At 46.8% G+C, this 17,413-nt stretch overlaps 1 protein-coding gene across 4 annotated transcripts in view; it reads left to right on the forward strand.

The window, feature by feature from the left end:
- Positions 1-1,232: 1,232 nt before the first annotated feature.
- The window catches only part of LOC105494229 (CCM2 scaffold protein), a 75,715-nt gene continuing 59,534 nt past the window's right edge, over positions 1,233-17,413 (forward strand). For all 4 annotated transcript variants that reach the window (XM_071095148.1, XM_071095149.1, XM_071095150.1 and 1 more), the window contains exon 1: positions 1,233-1,396. In XM_071095148.1, the coding sequence (XP_070951249.1) occupies positions 1,367-1,396 (30 nt within the window). In that variant the 5' untranslated portion in view covers positions 1,233-1,366. The remainder of the gene's footprint in view (positions 1,397-17,413) is intronic.

Genomic DNA, 17,413 nt, shown 5'->3' on the forward strand with positions numbered 1-17,413 from the left:
AGACCAGACTGGCCAACACAGAGAAACCCCGTCTGTACTAAAAATACAAAAAAAATTAGCCGGGCATTGTGGCGGGCACCTGTAATCCCAGCTACTCGGGAGGCTGAGGCAGGAGAATCGCTTGAACCCAGGAGGCAGAGGTTGCAGTGAGCCGAGATCTCACCACTGCACTCCAGCCTGGGCGACAGAGTGAAACTGTCTCAAAAAATTAGAAAAAAAATCAAAAGGAAACGAATCAAACGGAAAAAAAAAATCAAAGGGAACGAATACTGGTTCCTTTTGTTAACAGTTTACATTCTAGCTGTGCTACAAAGTTCTTACTGGCAGATGGGTTTAGTGGCAAAATAGCAGACCTGCTGGTGACTCCAATTTGCAGTGTGCTTTTGGGCGAATCACCTCATTCCCCGGACGTCATCTGGAAAATGTGGAAATTATACCAGATGACTGACAAGGTTCTACGATTTTATTCTGATAGGGTCTGCACATCCTTGTAGTTGCATTTTTATTTTCCAAATGTGTTTGTCTAAGGCAGGCAGACTTTAGAACAGAGAAGTATTAGAAAACGGATTCCCTGTGGCCCAGGGAATAAAGTGGGACACAAGAAAAAGGAAAACCGCACCGCACCCAGACTCTCGGCGGGACGCCCCGCCCCTTAAGAGGGGCCACCTCCTTGCGCCCCTCCTTCGCCATCTGCTGGCCGCGTCCCCTCCCGCCGGCCCCCGTCCCCTTTTCAGAGACCTAAGCTCCGCCTCCCTGGACGCGAGGGAGGTTGGGAAGTCGGCCGCCGTAAAGATGGCGGCAAATTGAAAAAGTTGGAGCTGCTCCCGCGCGCGCTCCCGCGCGCGCTGAGTGGGCGGGGCGAACTGGGGGCTGGACAGGTGCGTTCTCGCGACTGGGCAGAGGCGAGGTTGGGGTAGGAGCGTTTACAGCTGTCCTGAAGGACGCGGGGCAGGCTGGGGGTGGGGCAAGGCAGGCGCGTTCTCGGCCGTCCTGAAGGGGCAGGATCTTCAGCCTGTGGGCGGTGCTCTTGCCGTCAGCTGGGCCAACGGGCCCTGTTTTCCGTGAAGGGGCGGGGTCTGATCGCCGCGGGTCCCATTCCCTTGGGCCTGAAAGTGCCGATGAGCGACAACCGTGGGCGGGGCCTGCGCTGGGGAGGGTGGGGCCTGGGCGGGGCGGGGGGGGTGGGCCGGCTCTCTCGGGCCCGGAAGTGCGGGTGCGGGGCGCGGCCGGGGCGGAGACTTCGGGCCCGGCTGGCGGGCGGCGCCGGGAGCGCGGGGGCGGCGGGCCCGGGACGAGCATGTAGCGGCCGCTGGCGGCGGGGCTCCCGGGGCGGGCCGGGCGGGCCGCGGGAGCCGCACGCGGCGATATGGAAGAGGAGGGCAAGAAGGGCAAGAAGGTGAGCGTGCGCGGGGGCGTCCTGCTGCTGTGGTCGGCGGGCGGCTGGGTTGGGGGGCCAGGATGGGGTGGGCGGGTGTTCCTCGGGGCCCGGGCGGGGGTAGTGGGCCCGCTGGCGGGGCGGGGCAGGGCGAGACCCCGGACAATGGTCAGGTGGGCTTTCGCGGCCGGGCGGACAGGAAGCGCCGCGCCTTTCCTCCAGCCCGGGCAGCGGCTCGCCCCGACCTCGGCCCCAGACGGCCTTCCCTGCGTGTCGGGACCTGGGGCTGCAGAGGAAGTGGGCCCGGCGAGGGGCCAGAAAGCTGTCCAGGGCTGGAACTGGAGCCAGTGGGCTGTGTGGTTAACGTGGAGACGTTTGCTGCTCACTGGACTTCGTTTTTGGATATCCAGTAAAATCAAGGGTAGCCTTCACCTTATGGCCAGCTCACTTGTTCACTATCAGTCAGATTTAAAACCATTGATTGATTTTAGTGACGCTACGTTTGGCAGTGGGATTTAGGGCATAGTTCAATGTTTAGGACACAGTTTAGGACATAGTTGAGGACGTAGTTCATAGTCAAACCCCAGTTTATGTAGTTTTACAAAATGTGTCTTTAATTACAGTGAAGGGGTATATAGTCGATAAAGAAACATTTTAAGACTGGAAAAACGATGTGGATTGAGCTACCGTTAAAGTGGAAAATTGATTTTAATAAAATGTATCTTTTTCAAATAAATGCTTTATAATCTTCACGTCTTGGCTATCATTTTCTTTTTGATGTGTGTGTGCGCACTTTTATCCACAAGTTTAAAGCAGACCTCTATAAGTCCTGACTATGATTTTACTACCCTGTACTCTGCAGGACAGTGTCCTTTAATTGACAGCTGCTCACCGCCTTGTTTGACAGAGTGCCCCATTTAAAAGTCCTGTATGAAATAGAATGTAGCCAGGTGGCCTTCAGGGAGTCCTGTGGTGCTGGTTCTCTACTTTCTCAACTCATTGTTTCATGTTAGCACCATGCATGTCTAATTTAGGTGCAATATAATTTGCGGTTACCTACAAAGATGTTTTAAGGCTGGAAAATAGCTCAAGATAGTGATTCAGCCAGCGGGGTTAGACTAGAGATGGGTGCTGCGCACAGAAGAGGGAGGAGCCAAGCAGTGTAAAAGGAGTCAGCTGGAAAGGAGAGGTGTTAACCCGGTGACTGCTTAGCAGGGACCATCATGCCCGAGTGTGGATGATGGTGAGCTTTGTGGAAAGTAAGCCATCTTCTCTGTGGAATGCCGGGATCCAAGAGCGCGCTGAGGACTGATGACCTCATTGTGCAACACTTAAAGGAGTACCTGGCTCATCTACCTGTGTGTGATAGGCACGGATGGAATTGAGTGATTTTTTTTTTCTAGAGCTGCGTATCAGCTTTGGTAGAAACATGAAACATCCAGCAATAGGGAGAAAGAGAGAGAAGCAGTAAGACTGTTGAGTTTTTGGGATATAAGTGAAAAAACAGTAAAATTATTAAGAATTTTCCAGTTGGGTAATGAAAAAATTTAGGCATAAAGAAGGTTAATTTTTAATTTCATTGTCTCACTAGAGGAGATAATCAATTGTTATATAGTTGCTTAAGCCAAGGGTTTTGTGTTTTTTCTGTATTCTACCACTTGTCTTAGCTTGTTTCCTGTAGACAAGCCAGACAAGGAGCTTTGGGGCATGAATTCTTCTCCAGGTCGTGACTTAACACACTTTACCTCGTGTACTCTGCCAGTTGCAAGCTGGCAGAACCTTCCTGCTCAGCTCCCACATTCAATGTGAGATCACCTCCAGTTTAATAACTGGTAGTTAAATCATTCTCGTTAAGGTAAATTGCATTGCTCTAAACTTATACACAAATTCAGGCATAAGTAGCAGAAGTACTGACAATAGTTTTATGAAAGTACAGTTTGGACATTTAAGTTCTTCTAAGTTAGCTCCTTCAAAAAATGTAGAATTAGGCAGGATACAGTGGCTATGCCTGTAATCCAGCACTTTGGGAGGCCGAGGCAGGATCACTTTAGCTGAGGAGTTCAAGACCAGCCTGGGCAACATGGCAAAACCCCATCTATACAAAAAATACAGAAATTAGCCAGGTGCAGCAGTGCTCGCCTATAGTCTCAGCTACTTGGAAGGCTGAGGCAGGAGGATCACCTGAGCCCAGGTGGGCCTTTTTTTTTTTTTTTTTTTTCCTTTTTAGTCTCAGACACTTGTCTTGGTGTCTTGCCAAGCAGTGATTCAGGCTTGTTCTACCTCGGCCCATTTTCCTCAGGACACAGGAATCAGTGAGTTGGCAGAGAACCGATGGACTGAAGTGAGTCTCATGGGAACTTGGCCCCAGTGTGGCACTGCCCTTTCTCAAGCCACCTCAGCACATGTGGTTATGATGACTGTACACCTGGGTTTCCTCAAGTGGGCCATGGTTCATTTAACAAATGTCTGTTGAGCCCCTCTTGTGTCCCATGAAACTCAGTGGGTGATGGGGATGCAGAAGGAGCTTGTGGCCCTGAGGAGCTGATGGGGAGATAGATCACTCATGGGTCCATCTGAAGGAATGAGTGCATTGACAGAAAAGTGCTCTGGCCACTAAAGGTGTGGGGCCTGGGGAGTCGAAGTGACGACTTGGGGCTGCTCTTCTGTCTTGATGTCTACAGAGTAGTACTTTTTAGCCTACAAGTTCTGTTTTGGGGTTTGGAGAGTAAGGTTCCTACCTACAGTATGGACTCATGTTCTGTGCATTGTGGCGCTACTCTGTAATTCCTTTATTTTTTTTTTTTTGTGATGGAGTTTTGCCCTTGTCGCCCAGGCTGGAGTGCATTGGTGCCATCTCGGCTCACTGCAACCTCCGCCTCCCAGGTTCAAGTGATTCTCCTGCCTCAGCCTCCCGTGTAGCTGGGATTACAGGCAAGTGCCACCATGTCCAGCTAATTTTTGTAATTTTAGTAGAGACGGGGTTTCTCCATGTTGGTCAGGCTGGTCTCAAACTCCCGAACTCAGGTAATCCACCTCGGCCTCCCAAAGTGCTGGGTGGCATGAGCCACCGCACCCCACAGTAATTCCTTTTTATTAGAAACTTGAATACACTTAAGTTGGGTTGTGTGGATTTTTATACTCAGATCACAGCCCAAAAAAGCTGTCTTGTCAGGGCTGGGTGTAGGTAATCCTAACACTTTGGGAGGCCGAGGCAGGCGGATCACTTGACACTAGGAGTATGAGACCAGCCTGGCCAACATGGTGAAACCCTGTCTCTACTAAAAATACGAAAATTAGCTAGGCGTGGTGGCATGTGCCTATAATCCCAGCTACTCAGGAGGCTGAGGCAGGAGAGTCGCTTGAACCTGGGAGGCGGAGGTTGCAGTGAGCTGAGATCATGCCACTGCACTCCAGCCTGGGCAACAGAGTGAGACTCCGTCTCCAAAAACAAACAAACAAACAAACAAAAAACCATCTTGTGGCCTTAACCTTGTTGTGAATCTCAGCTTCTCTGCTGCCTCTGGTCTTTGCTTGCCCCACCAGGAGGTGGCTGTGATTTCAAACTGAACACAGTTAAATATTTTTACATTGATCTAATTTATTTGCATTGTTTAAGGTAGAAAAAGGTTATAGGCTGAGTGCAGTGGCTATGCCTGTAATCTCAGCACTTTGGGAGGCTGAGGTGGGAGGATTGCTTAAGCCCAGGAGTTTGAGATCAGTCTGGACTACTTAGTGAGACCCTATCTCTACAAAAAATAAGAAAACCAGCTGAGCATGGTGTTGCATGCCTGTAGTTCCAGCTACTTGAGATGCTGAGAAGGGAAGATTGCTTGAGCCATGGAGGTCGAGGCTGCAATGAGCTGTGATTGTGCCACTGCCTGAGTGACAGCAAGACCCTGTCTCAAGGAAAAAAAAAAGAAAAAATTATAAAGTTCCCTAGAAATGTAGGACTAGATATTAAATAATAAGGAATTATTAATTTTGTTTGGTGTGATAATTATATTAAGTTCTGATCTGATAGGCATGTATACTGAGATATTTGTGGGTGAAATAGTATGATTTCTGGGATTTGCTTCACTCAAAATAGAAGAAACAAAGAGGATAGCTGAATGCTTTGGTAGTGGTTATACATTGTTCTGTCTACTTTTATTTTTTTTTTGAGAATTTCCATAATAAAACGTGGAGAGGAAAAGATCCTCTAGGTTACAGGCCCTGAGCTATCAGCTGCTGTAGTCACTGCTGGACCAGTGTCTGTGAGGAACTGAAAGCTTGGATTGGACCAGTACCTTTTAAAATTTGGTCACTGTAGGCACTAGGAAGCCATACCTTCTCCATGCTGACCCGATGCAGACACAAATGTGTGTGTCTGTATAACTGAAGTGAAAGTTTAAAGGAACCACACTTAAATGCTCTGATTTTATAATTCTATTTTTTTTTCTTTCCATTAAAACTGGTGGTTGGCCAGGTGCAGTGGCTCATGCCAGAAATCCCAGCACTTTGGGAGGTTGAGGTGGGTGGATCACCTGAGGTCAGGAGTCTGAGACCAGCCATGGTGAAACCCCATCTCTACTAAAAATACAAAAATTAGCTGAGCATGGTGGCAGGACCTGTAATCCTAGTGAGGCTGAGGCAGGAGAATCGCTTGAACTTGGGAGGTGGAGGTTGCAGTGAGCTGAGATCGCGCCATTGCACTCCAGCCTGGGCTACAAGAGTAAGACTCTGTCTTTAAAAAAAAAAAAAGCTTTTGTGGTTGTGACCCACTAAACATATTCTATAACTGTCACAAGCCATACTTGGGTTCAGAAGATGAATTGGGGCTGCTATATTTTGTTTTATCTTTCCTTTTGGGTAGCTATCGCAGTAATTCTTGGATGGCAACTTGGTAGCTCAGGGTCGGGAGGCTGGAGAACCAGGCAGGAGGTGCTCAGCAGAGAACCTAAGGCAGCCAGTAGATGAGGCCACAATGATCGGCAACATGAGGCTGGTTACTCTTCTGTCTTGAAGAGTTACCATTTACATAGTATATATTTATTAATTTTTAACATACGGTCAGATTCTGTCATAGTTTAGATTCAGAAAGCACATCAGAACCTTCCAGGGCTGCTCTGAACATTCTTTCAGAGGAAGATAGTGTAAAGCAAAACATTCCTCTTAGCAATATTATTGCAGTGAAGGGCTTCCCTGCAGATGAGAAGGGCGTCTGCAGTCTGCCCCACTGGGACGCTTAGTCTTGATCTTCCAGTTTCTTCATTTGCGTCAGCAATGCCCACTCCTTGTTGTCAATTTGCAGTGTAAGTAAATGGTCATGATTAAGTCCTATAAATCTAATTATTGAACATTTATATCATCCTCTATTTACTTGTTGGTTTAAGTGGTGGCAATACAAGTTTTTAATGAGATAACTTGATCCTGCCTTGCCTATTATGTGCTTAATGCACTGAGAAGAGGTTAGGGACATTGCACTTTGGAAAGCAGGTCTCTTACACCTAAAATTAGAGTAAGGGCAGACCTAGGATGTCAGAAGAGACATGGGACAGGCAGCAGCCACTTCCAGACAGATTGGGACTGGCTCTGTGTCCTGCAGTTCAGAAGCAGAGATGAGGTGGAGAGGGTCCCCCAGTCCTGGGAGGTCCTTGGGCTGGGGAGTTGGGTGTTGGTTCTGTATGCACTTGAAGCCACTGGAGGTGTTCCACATCATGCATTCACTTGTCCATTAAACTACTGTTTATTAGCACCAACGGTGTCAGGCGTAGATGCTCGAGACTGAACTGTGTACGGTGAGCCTGTGGCCGCAGAGCGGGAAGTGGAGCCTGGGGATAGATGGTGGAAGCAGGCTTTGGTAAGAGTGATCAGGAAAACCTTTATGGAAACTTCAAAAGCAAATGTAAAGAAAAAAATCATGTAATAAAGTGCCCTGGGCCCATGTGTGGGCAGTCAGTTTCATGTGCACCTTCTCCTCATCCCTGCCTCCTTCCCGTGTGGGCTGAATAGTGTCCCCTCAGAGTCATGTGCTGAAGCCCCTACCTCCAGGACCTCAGGATGTGACTGTATTTGAAGATGGAGTCTACTTTTTTGAGACGGAGTCTTGCTCTGTCGCCCATGCTGGAGTGCAGTGTCGCGATCTCGGCTCACTGCAAGCTCCGCCTCCCAGGTTCACGCCATTCTCCTGCTTCAGCCTCCCAAGTAGCTGGGACTACAGGCTCCCGCCACCACACCCGGCTAATTTTTTTGTATTTTTAGTAGAGATGGGGTTTCACTGTATTAGCCAGGATGGTCTTGATCTCCTGACCTCTTGATCAGCCTGCCTTGGCCTCCCAAAGTGCTGGGATTACAGGCTTAAGCCACCATGCCCAGCCTGAAGATGGAGTCTTTAAGGAGGTGATTGAGATAAAATGAGGTAATTGGGCCCTAATCCAATCTGATGGATGTCCTTATAAGAAGATGTTAGGACACAGAGATAGAGGAATGGTCATTTGAGGACTCATGGAGAAGGCAGCCATCTGCAAGCCGAGGAGAGACCTCAGGAGAAACCACACTGCATTTACCTTGATCTTGGACTTTCAGCATCTAGACTCTAAGAGAGTAAGTTTCTATTATTGAAGCCACTCAAGTCTGTAATACTTAGTCCTGGCAGCCCAAGAAGGCTAATGCATCAGGTGATTTTGAAGCAAACCCTAGAGTTCAGTTTGTAGATAGAAGTGCAGTAGTAACTCATCAAGACAAAAGAGTAACAAGCCTTATGTTGCTGGTCATTCTGGCCTCACCTGCTGGCTGCCTTACAGTCTCGGGTGAGTTCTGAGGACCAAGTCTACGCTGTCAACGTGGCCACAGAAGAGCTGCTCAGAGTGACAGGACAACCCTTACCGTGCTGTATGTAAACCATAAATCACAGCACACTCTTTGTGGTTGGGAGAACATGTATGGTATTTTGGGAGCTGGCACAGTCAGGGATGTCATTCATTTCACCTGGGACAGGCTTTGTGCTCTGGGATCTGTGGCGGGAGCAGTGAGCCCAGCCATGTCCTCTGCATGCATCGCTGTGTCCTTGTGAACAGTGGATCTTTGTTAGCGCACTCTGCACTCCTTGGCTTTCTTATCTCTCAATCAAGAACAGCAACTGCTCTTCAAGTGATTCTACAGGTATGAGGGAGTTTACATTTGGATTTGTCAATGGAACCACTAGGGTTTTTTGTTTGTAGAAATAGGAAATTTTTTCCTTAGCCTTGTGTTGTGCCAAAAATGTGACTTTTTTTTCTCCCAAGTGTGCCCAAACAGTAACAATTTTTTGCTTGGACTATGTTAAGAATTAGGGCATTTGATTATAGGCATTAGATGTATGTATAATGAAAGTGATCCCCTTTAATAAGCATAATAGGGCCGGGCGCGGTGGCTCAAGCCTGTAATCCCAGCACTTTGGGAGGCCGAGACGGGCGGATCACGAGGTCAGGAGTTGGAGACCATCCTGGCTAACACAGTGAAACCCCGTCTCTACTAAAAAATACAAAAAACTAGCCGGGCGAGGTGGCAGGCGCCTGTAGTCCCGGCTACTCGGGAGGCTGAGGCAGGAGAATGGCGTAAAAACCCGGGAGGCAGAGCTTGCAGTGAGCTGAGATCCGGCCACTGCACTCCAGCCTGGGCGACACAGCGAGACTCCGTCTCAAAAAAAAAAAAAAAAAAAAAAAAAAAAAAAAAAAAAAAAGCATAATAGGAACATGGAATTTAGACTTTTGTTTGTAGCTTAGCGTGGTGTGTCTTGTAACCCAAGGAAGTTTTTCACTTTTCTGAAAGTGAGAAGACTAGTCAGCCTAAACCCATGGTGTTACCGTTACTCTTTTTTTTTTTTGAGATGGAGTCTCACTCTGTCGCCCAGGCTGGAGTGCAGTGGTGTGATCTCAGCTCACTGCAAGCTCCGCCTCCCGGGTCCATGCCATTCTCCCGCCTCAGCCTCCTGAGTAGCCGGGACTACAGGTGCCTGCCACCAGGCCCTGCTAATGTTTTGTATTTTTAGTAGAGACAGGGTTTCCCCGTGTCAGCCAGGATGGTCTCGATCTCCTGACCTTGTGATCTGCCCGCCTTGGCCTCCGAAATTGTTGGGATTACAGGTGTGAGCCACCGCGTCCAGCCCGTTGTGTTCCTGTTCTTAGTGAGGAGTGGGAGATACCATTTCACACATTGTTTTTGTACCTTGGAGAAAAAAAGAGAGAAGACTTTATTTAAATCTTTTTTTTTTTTTTTTTTTTTTGAGGCGGAGTCTCGCTCTGTCGCCCAGGCTGGAGTGCAGTGGCGCGATCTCGGCTCACTGCAAGCTCCGCCTCCCGGGTTCCCGCCATTCTCCTGCCTCAGCCTCCCGAGTAGCTGGGACTACAGGCGCCGCCACCACGCCTGGCTAATTTTTTTGTATTTTTTTAGTGGAGACGGGGTTTCATTGTGTTAGCCAGGATGGTCTCCATCTCCTGACCTCGTGATCCGCCCGCCTCGGCCTCCCAAAGTGCTGGGATTACAGGCTTGAGCCACCGCGCCCGACCTATTTAAATCTTTATGTCCATTCTGTAGGTTAAAATTCCATGCAGTTTTTTTTCAGAAAATCAAATTTGCTTCCTGTGTGTTGTCACCATGAGCTCTCTGGTCAGGTGTGGAAACTGAATGCTTCCCTTGTTGGTTTATGTGGTGGGGTACATGTTTTTTTTTTTTTTTTTTCCGAGACAGAGTCTTGCTCTGCCGCCCAGGCTGGAGTGCAGTGGCGCGATCTCGGCTCACTGCAGCCTCTGTCTCCCGGGTTCAAGCAATTCTCCTGCCTCAGCCTCCCGAGTAGCTGGGACTACAGGTGTGTGCTGTCACTCCCAGCTAATTTTTTTATTTTTGGTAGAGATGGAGTTTCACCATGTTATCAAGGATGGTCTTGATCTCTTGACCTCATGATCCACCTGCCTCACCCTCCCAAAGTCCTAGCCACTGTGTGCCACCGTGTGCCACTGTGCCTGGCCAAGGGTACATGTTCTTAATGAGATGCCTTGGTCAGGTCTAAGTGTCAGTTATGGTGCATGTTGATTTTCTGTCGGATGTCTGAAGATGCCCTAGGTGTGATTATGTCTAACCGATTTATTGCTGCCATTAGGTACATCACCTTCACATAGCTTTTACTTTTCATGTTCTTGGGTATAGACAATAACCATAGCCCACCTGCTTGTGCACTTCTAATGTCAGGTTGAGTTCAGGTTCTTTTCTAAGGCTCCTTCTCTCACCTAGTATTGTCCGTCTTCCTTGAAAGAGGAATGTGCAGCCTCCGTGTCTGCTTTTTCCAGCCCATTCTTCCACCCTCAGCATTTTATTATGAAAAGTTTTGGGCCGGGCGTGGTACTCATGCTTCTGATCCCAGCACTTTAGGAGGCCAAGGCGGGCGGATCACCTGAGGTCAGAAGTTTAAGACCAACTTGGCCAACATGGCGAAACCCCATTGCTACAAAAATACAAAACTTAGCAGAGCATGGTGGTGTGTGCCTGTAGTCCCGGCTACTCCAGAGGCTGAGGCGGGAGAATTGCTTGAACCTGGGAGGCGGAGGTTGCTGTGAGCTGAGATTGAGCCATTGCACTCCAGCCTGGGCAACAGAGGGAGCCTCTGTCTCAAAAAAAAAAAATAATTTTTTTTTGAGTACACCAAAGTTGAAAGAATTTTGCAGTGAATACTTTCACACCTGCCACCTAGATTCTGCCACTAACGTTGGCGATTCTTGTTTTTTGTTTTTTTTTTTTGAGACGGAGTCTCGCTCTTTCGCCTAGGCTGGAGTGCGATGGTGTGATCTTGGCTCACTGCAACCTCCGCCTCCTTTGTTCAAGCAATTCTCCTGCCTCAGCCTCCCCAGCGGCTGGGATTACAGGCATGTGCCACCACGCCTGGCTAATTTTTTGTATTTAGTAGAGACAGGGTTTCACCATGTTGGTGGAGCTGGTCTGGAACTCCTGACCTCAGATGATCCGCCCACCTCATCCTCCCAAAGTGCTGGGATTACACGCATGAGCCACCGCGCCCGGCCTGGCTATATTGCTTTATCCCATATCTAGCATCTGTTTATCACTGTACCTACCCATCAACTCATTTTATTTTTCTGATGCATTCCTCAATAAATTGCAGACATTGTTTCACTTTGATCTAAATACGTTAGCATGCATGTCATTAACTAGCGTTCAAGATTTGCTTACAGTTTTCTTTTGATGTAAAATTATGTAACAATGAAATACACAATTTTTTTTTTTTTTTTAAAACGGCCTGACAGGCTGGAGTGTGGTGGTGCAATCACGGCACACTGCAGCCTTGACTTCCCAGACTCAAGTGATCCTCCCGCCCCAGCCTCCTGTGTAGCTAGGACTAAATGGGTTTGTCACCATGCCCAGCTAATTTTTCTATTTTTTGTAGAGACGAGGTCTCACTGTGTTGCCCCGGCTGGTCTTGAATTCCTGGGCTTAAGCAATCCTTCTGTCTTGACCTGCTAAAGTGTTGGTATTACAGGCATGAGCCACCGCACCTGGCCAAATATATGCATCTCCAGTGAATATTAGCTAAATTTTGACAAATGCATACTCCTACATAACTGAAACCCCTACTAGGAAATAAAACATTACCTACCATCACTGAGAAAATTCCTTTATGCTCCTTAGAAAATCCTTACCACAAGGTACTACTGTTCTGATTTTTTTCCCACCATACGTTAGTTTCGTTCATTCTAAAACTTCATACAGATGGTTTCATACAGTATACATTCTGTTGTGCAAGGATCACTGTACTCAGCATAATGTTTTTGAGATTTATCCATATATTGATGCATGTTTCAGTTGCTGAGTAATATTTTGTTGTATGTTTATGCTGTGATTTGTTTATTCATTTGTTGGAGATTTAGTTTCTTTCTAGTTTGTGTTTGTGTGTGTGTATATATATATATATATATATAAAATTTTTTTTTTTTTTTTTGAGACGGAGTTTTGCTCTTGTCGCCCAGACTGGAATGCAATGGTGTGATCTTGGCTCACTGCAACCTCTGCTTCCTGGGTTCAAGCGATTCTTCTGCCTCAGCCTCCTGAGTAGGTGGGATTATAGGCACTCGCCATCATGCCTGGCTAATTTTTGTATTTTTAGTAGAGATGGGGTTTCACCATGTTGGCCAGGCTGGTCTCGAACCCCTGACCTCAGGTGATACACCTGCTGCGGCCTCCCAGTCTACTTTGTATTTTGAAAAAGCTGCTGTGAACATTTGTGAATGAGTCATTATTTGAACATGTTTTCATTTTTTTGGGGTAAATACCTAATAATGGAATTGCTGAATTTTATGGGAACTACATGTTTAACTTTATAAGACACTACCAAACTTTCTGCTAAATTTTTGTCTACTAATTCTTTGTTTTTTTGTCTTTCCAGAGACAGGGTCTCATTCTGTAACCCAGGCTGGAGTGTAGTGGTGCAATCAGAGCTCAGTATAACCTCAAACTCCTGGTTCAAGCAGTTCTCATGCCTCAGCCTCCCAAGTAGTTAGGACTATAGGTGTGTGCCACTATGCCCAGCTAAATTTTTTCTTTTTTTTGAGACGGAGTCTCACTCTTACTGCCCAGGTTGGAGTGCAATGGTGCAATCTCAGCTCACTACAACCTCTGCCTCCCAAGTTCTAGTGATTCTCATGCCTCAGCCTCCCCGATAGCTGGGATTACAGGCGCCCACCACCACACCTGGCTAATTTTTGTATTTTTAATAGAGACGGGGTTTCACCATGTTGGCCGGGCTGCTCTCGAACTCCTGACCTCAGGTGATCCAGCCGCCTTGGCCTCCCAAAGTGCTGGGATTATAAGCGTGATCTACTGCACCCAGCCCAGCTAATTTTAAAAAATTTTTATATTTTTTTAAATTTTATAATGGTTTATTTATTTACTGAGGTGGAATCTCACTCTGTTGCCCAGGCTGGGGTGCAGTGGCGTGATTTGGCTCACTGCAACCTCTGCCTCCTGGTTTCAATCAGTTCTCCTACCTCAGCCTCCCAAGTAGCTGAGATTACTGGTACCCACCACTATGCCTGGCTAATTTTTGTGTTTTTAGTAGAGATGAGGTTTCAACGTGTTGGCCGGGCTGATCTCTAAATTCTTGATCTCAAGTGATCTGCCTGCCTCGGCCTCTCAAAGTGCTGGGATTATAGGTGTGAGGCATCGCGCCCTGCCCTGGCTAACTTTTAAAAAAGTTTTTATAGAGTATCAGTATTTTAGTATGTTGTCCAGGGTGGTCTTGAACACCTGGCCTAAAGCCACCTTGGACTCCCAAAGTGCTGGGATTACAGGCATGATCCACTGTATCCAGCTAATTCTGTCAGTTATTGAGAGAGAGGGTGTTAAGTTCTCTAGTTATTATTTTGGATTTGTTTTTCCCTTTAGTTAGTTTTGGCTTCATGTATTTTGAAGCTCTGTTGTTAAATACCTACACAGTTAGGATCATAATGTGTTTTTTTTTTTTTTGAGACGAGGTCTCTGTCTTGCCCAGGCTGCAGTGTAGTGGTGTAATCTTGGCTCACTTTTACCTCCACCTCCTGGGTTCAAGCGATTTTCCTGTCTCAGCCTTCTGAGTACCTGGAATTACAGGCATGCGCCACCATACCCGGCTAATTTTTGTATTTTTAGTAGAGATGGGGTTTTGCCATGTTAGCCAAGGTTGAACTTCTGACCTCAGGTGATCCACCGCCTCGGCCTCCCAAAGTTCTGGGATTACAGGAGTGAGCCATCACTCCCAGCCCATAATGTCTTGTTGAAATAAATCTTTTTCATTATGAAATGACCATCTTTATTTCTAGTAAGACTTCTTGTCCCAATCTCTGGTCTGATGTTAATATAGCCACACTGTGTTCTTTTTTTGCTTTAGGGACTTTAGCAACTGCCAAAGAGTCTTGCTGTGTCACTGAGGCTGGAGAGCAGTAGTATGATCATAACTCACTGCAGCCTTGAACTCCTGGGCTCAAGTGATCTTCCGCCTCAGCCTCCCAGGTAGCTGGGAGTACGGGTGCGCGCCACCATGCCTGGCTAATTTTTTTTTTTTTTTCAGAGATAGTGTCTCACTATGTTGCCCAGGTGATCTCAAACTCCTGGCCTCAGTGATCCTCCTCAGCCTCCGGAGAAGCTGGGGTTACAGCCTTGAACCAGCCACGCCTGGCTACCCCACTTTCTTATGCCGCATGTTTGCATGGTGTGTCTTTCAACATGTCTGGAGTTTTAAACTGCATGCTTTATAAAGAGCATTTTGTTATAGCTTGCTTTTTTATCTAGTCTGATAGTTTCTGCCTTTTAATTTTGAAGTTTACATAATTGATGTCATTGTGTTTAAGTCTATCATTTTGCTATTTGTTTTCTCTTTCCCTTTGTGCTTGCTTCCTTTTTTTCTCCATTTTGATTATTTTTAACTCTATTGCTACTGGCTTTTTTGCTGTAACTCCTCTAGATACTGCTATATGTATCCATGTCTTGTCACAGATTACCATCCATTAATGTTACGTCATTTCTTTCTTGTACAGTGTAAGAACCTATCAGCAGTATCGTTCCATTTGTACTCCCTCCTGTTATTTGCCCTTTTTGGCATATATATTCCTTCTATCCATGTTATAAATCTTACATTAGATTGTTTTTTGCTTTAAACTATTGACTTTTCACCTTTTTATATTGAAATGATTTAAATATATATGTAGTAGATATAAAGCACACAGAGTGTATACAGAGTACACAGAGCATTCATATACTTTCCACCCAGATCCTTCAAGTGTTAACATTTCTGAACCATTAAGAATAAACTGTAGACATAATGCCCCATGACCCTTTAACACTTCAACTGTACCTTCCTTGGTGCAAGGACACTGTAACCACACTATTCTGACGTCATTAAAATCAGGAAATTGACATTCATTTGATTTTGCTAGGTAATTCATGACCCCATCCAGACTTGCTGATTGTTATGATACTTTCTTTTTTTTCTTTTTTTTTTTGAGACGGAGTCTCGCTCTGTCGCCCGGGCTGGAGTGCAGTGGCCAGATCTCAGCTCACTGCAAGCTCCGCCTCCTGGATTTACACCATTCTCCTGCCTCAGCCTCCCGAGTAGCTGGGACTACAGGCACTCGCCACCTCGCCCGGCTAGTTTTTTGTATTTTTTAGTAGAGACGGGGTTTCACCGGGTTAGCCAGGATGGTCTTGATGTCCTGACCTCGTGATCTGCCCGTCTCGGCCTCCCAAAGTGCTGGGATTACAGGCTTGAGCCACCACGCCCGGCTGATACTTTCTTTATATAGCTCTAGGATCCATAGATTTTATAGATTCAGGATCATGTGTTGCACTTGGCTTGCATGTCTCTTTAGGCTCTTTGAACTGAAATGGTTCCTAGTCTTTTCTTGTCTTTGATGATTGATTTTTTTTTTTTTTTTTTTTTTTTTTTTGAGGCAGAGTCTTCACTCTGTCGCCCAGGCTGGAGTGCAGTGGCACCATCTCGGCTCACTGCAAGCTCCGCCTCCCGGGTTCGCGCCATTCTCCTGCCTCAGCCTCCGGAGTAGCTGGGACTACAGGCGCCCGCCACTGCGCCCGGCTAATTTTTTGTATTTTAGTAGAGACGGGGTTTCACCGTGTTAGCCAGGATGGTCTCGATCTACTGACCTCGTGATCCGCCCGCCTCGGCCTCCCAAAGTGCAGGGATTACAGGCGTGAGCTACCGCGCCCGGCCGATGATTGATATTTTTGAAGATCACAGATCAGTTACTTTGTAGGATGTCTCTCAGTTGGGTCTGTTTTTTTCTCATGACGTTATGTGTTTTTGGTAGGACTACCACAGAGATGATGTATTCTTCTCGTTGCATTATAGCAGGGAAAATAATGTCAATTTGTCCCATGTTGGTGATGTTAACTGTGGTTACTTGGTTAAGATAGCGTTGCCAAGTTTCTTCATTTTAAAGTTCTTATTCTTATTTTACTTACAAGACTATAGTCCTCTAATATCCTTATTTATTTTGAAGCTCAAATTGTCCCAAACTCAGCCAGTGGGAAGCACTTTAAGCTGGCTCTGGTGTCTTTTATTTGTATTTTTATTATTGTTATTTTTCTTGAGATGGTGTCTTGCTCTGTTGCCCAGGCTGGAGTGCAGTGGTGCAATCTTGGCTCACTGCAACCTCTGCCTCCCAGGTTCAAGCGATTCTTCTGCCTCAGCCTCCCAAGCAGCTGGGATTACAGGCACCCACCACCATACACAGCTAATTTTTGTACTTTTAGTAGAGACGGGGTTTCACCATGTTGGCCAGGCTGGTCTCGAACTCCTGGCCTTGTGATCTGCCCTCAGCCTCCCAAAGTGCTGCGATTACAGGCATGAGCCTCCGCGCCCCGCCTATTTTAATTTTTAATTACAGTAAAAAAGCAAACACGTAATAAAATTTACTGTCTTAACCTTTTTATTTTGGCCATGTTACCCACACTAGTCTTGAACTCCTGGGCTCAAGCTGTCCTTTCACCTTGGCCTCCCAGAGTGCTGTAATTACAGGGCTGAGCTACAACTCCTGGCCAGTCTTAACCATTTTTTATTTTTTGAGATGGAGTCTTGCTCTGTCACCCAGGCTGGAGTACAATGGCGCCATCTTGGCTCACTGCAGCCTCCGCCTCCTGGGTTTAAGCCATTCTCCTGCCTCAGCCCCCCCAGTAGCTGGAATTACAGGCATGCGCCACCATGCCTGGCTAATTCTGAATTTTTGGTAGAGATGGGGTTTCGCCATGTTGACCAGGCTGGTCGTGAACTCCTGACCTCAGATGATCTGCTCATCTCAGCCTCCCAAAGTGCTGGAATTACAGGCGTGAGCCACTGTATCTGGAATAATTTACCTTTGGCCTTGTCAACTTAAAATTCAAGAGATGTACATATTTGGAAAGGATACTTTATTTCTTACAAAGAGTTACAACCTGTAGGCTGGCCATCTGACAGGCTGGGAAGCATAGCCTTTGGCAGAGCCTGAAAGGTAGGCACTTCAGAGGAGGAGGTTGAAACAGGAATTTGTG

This window comes from Macaca nemestrina, chromosome 4 (genome assembly GCF_043159975.1).
Source record: "Macaca nemestrina isolate mMacNem1 chromosome 4, mMacNem.hap1, whole genome shotgun sequence".
NCBI lineage: Eukaryota > Metazoa > Chordata > Mammalia > Primates > Cercopithecidae > Macaca > Macaca nemestrina.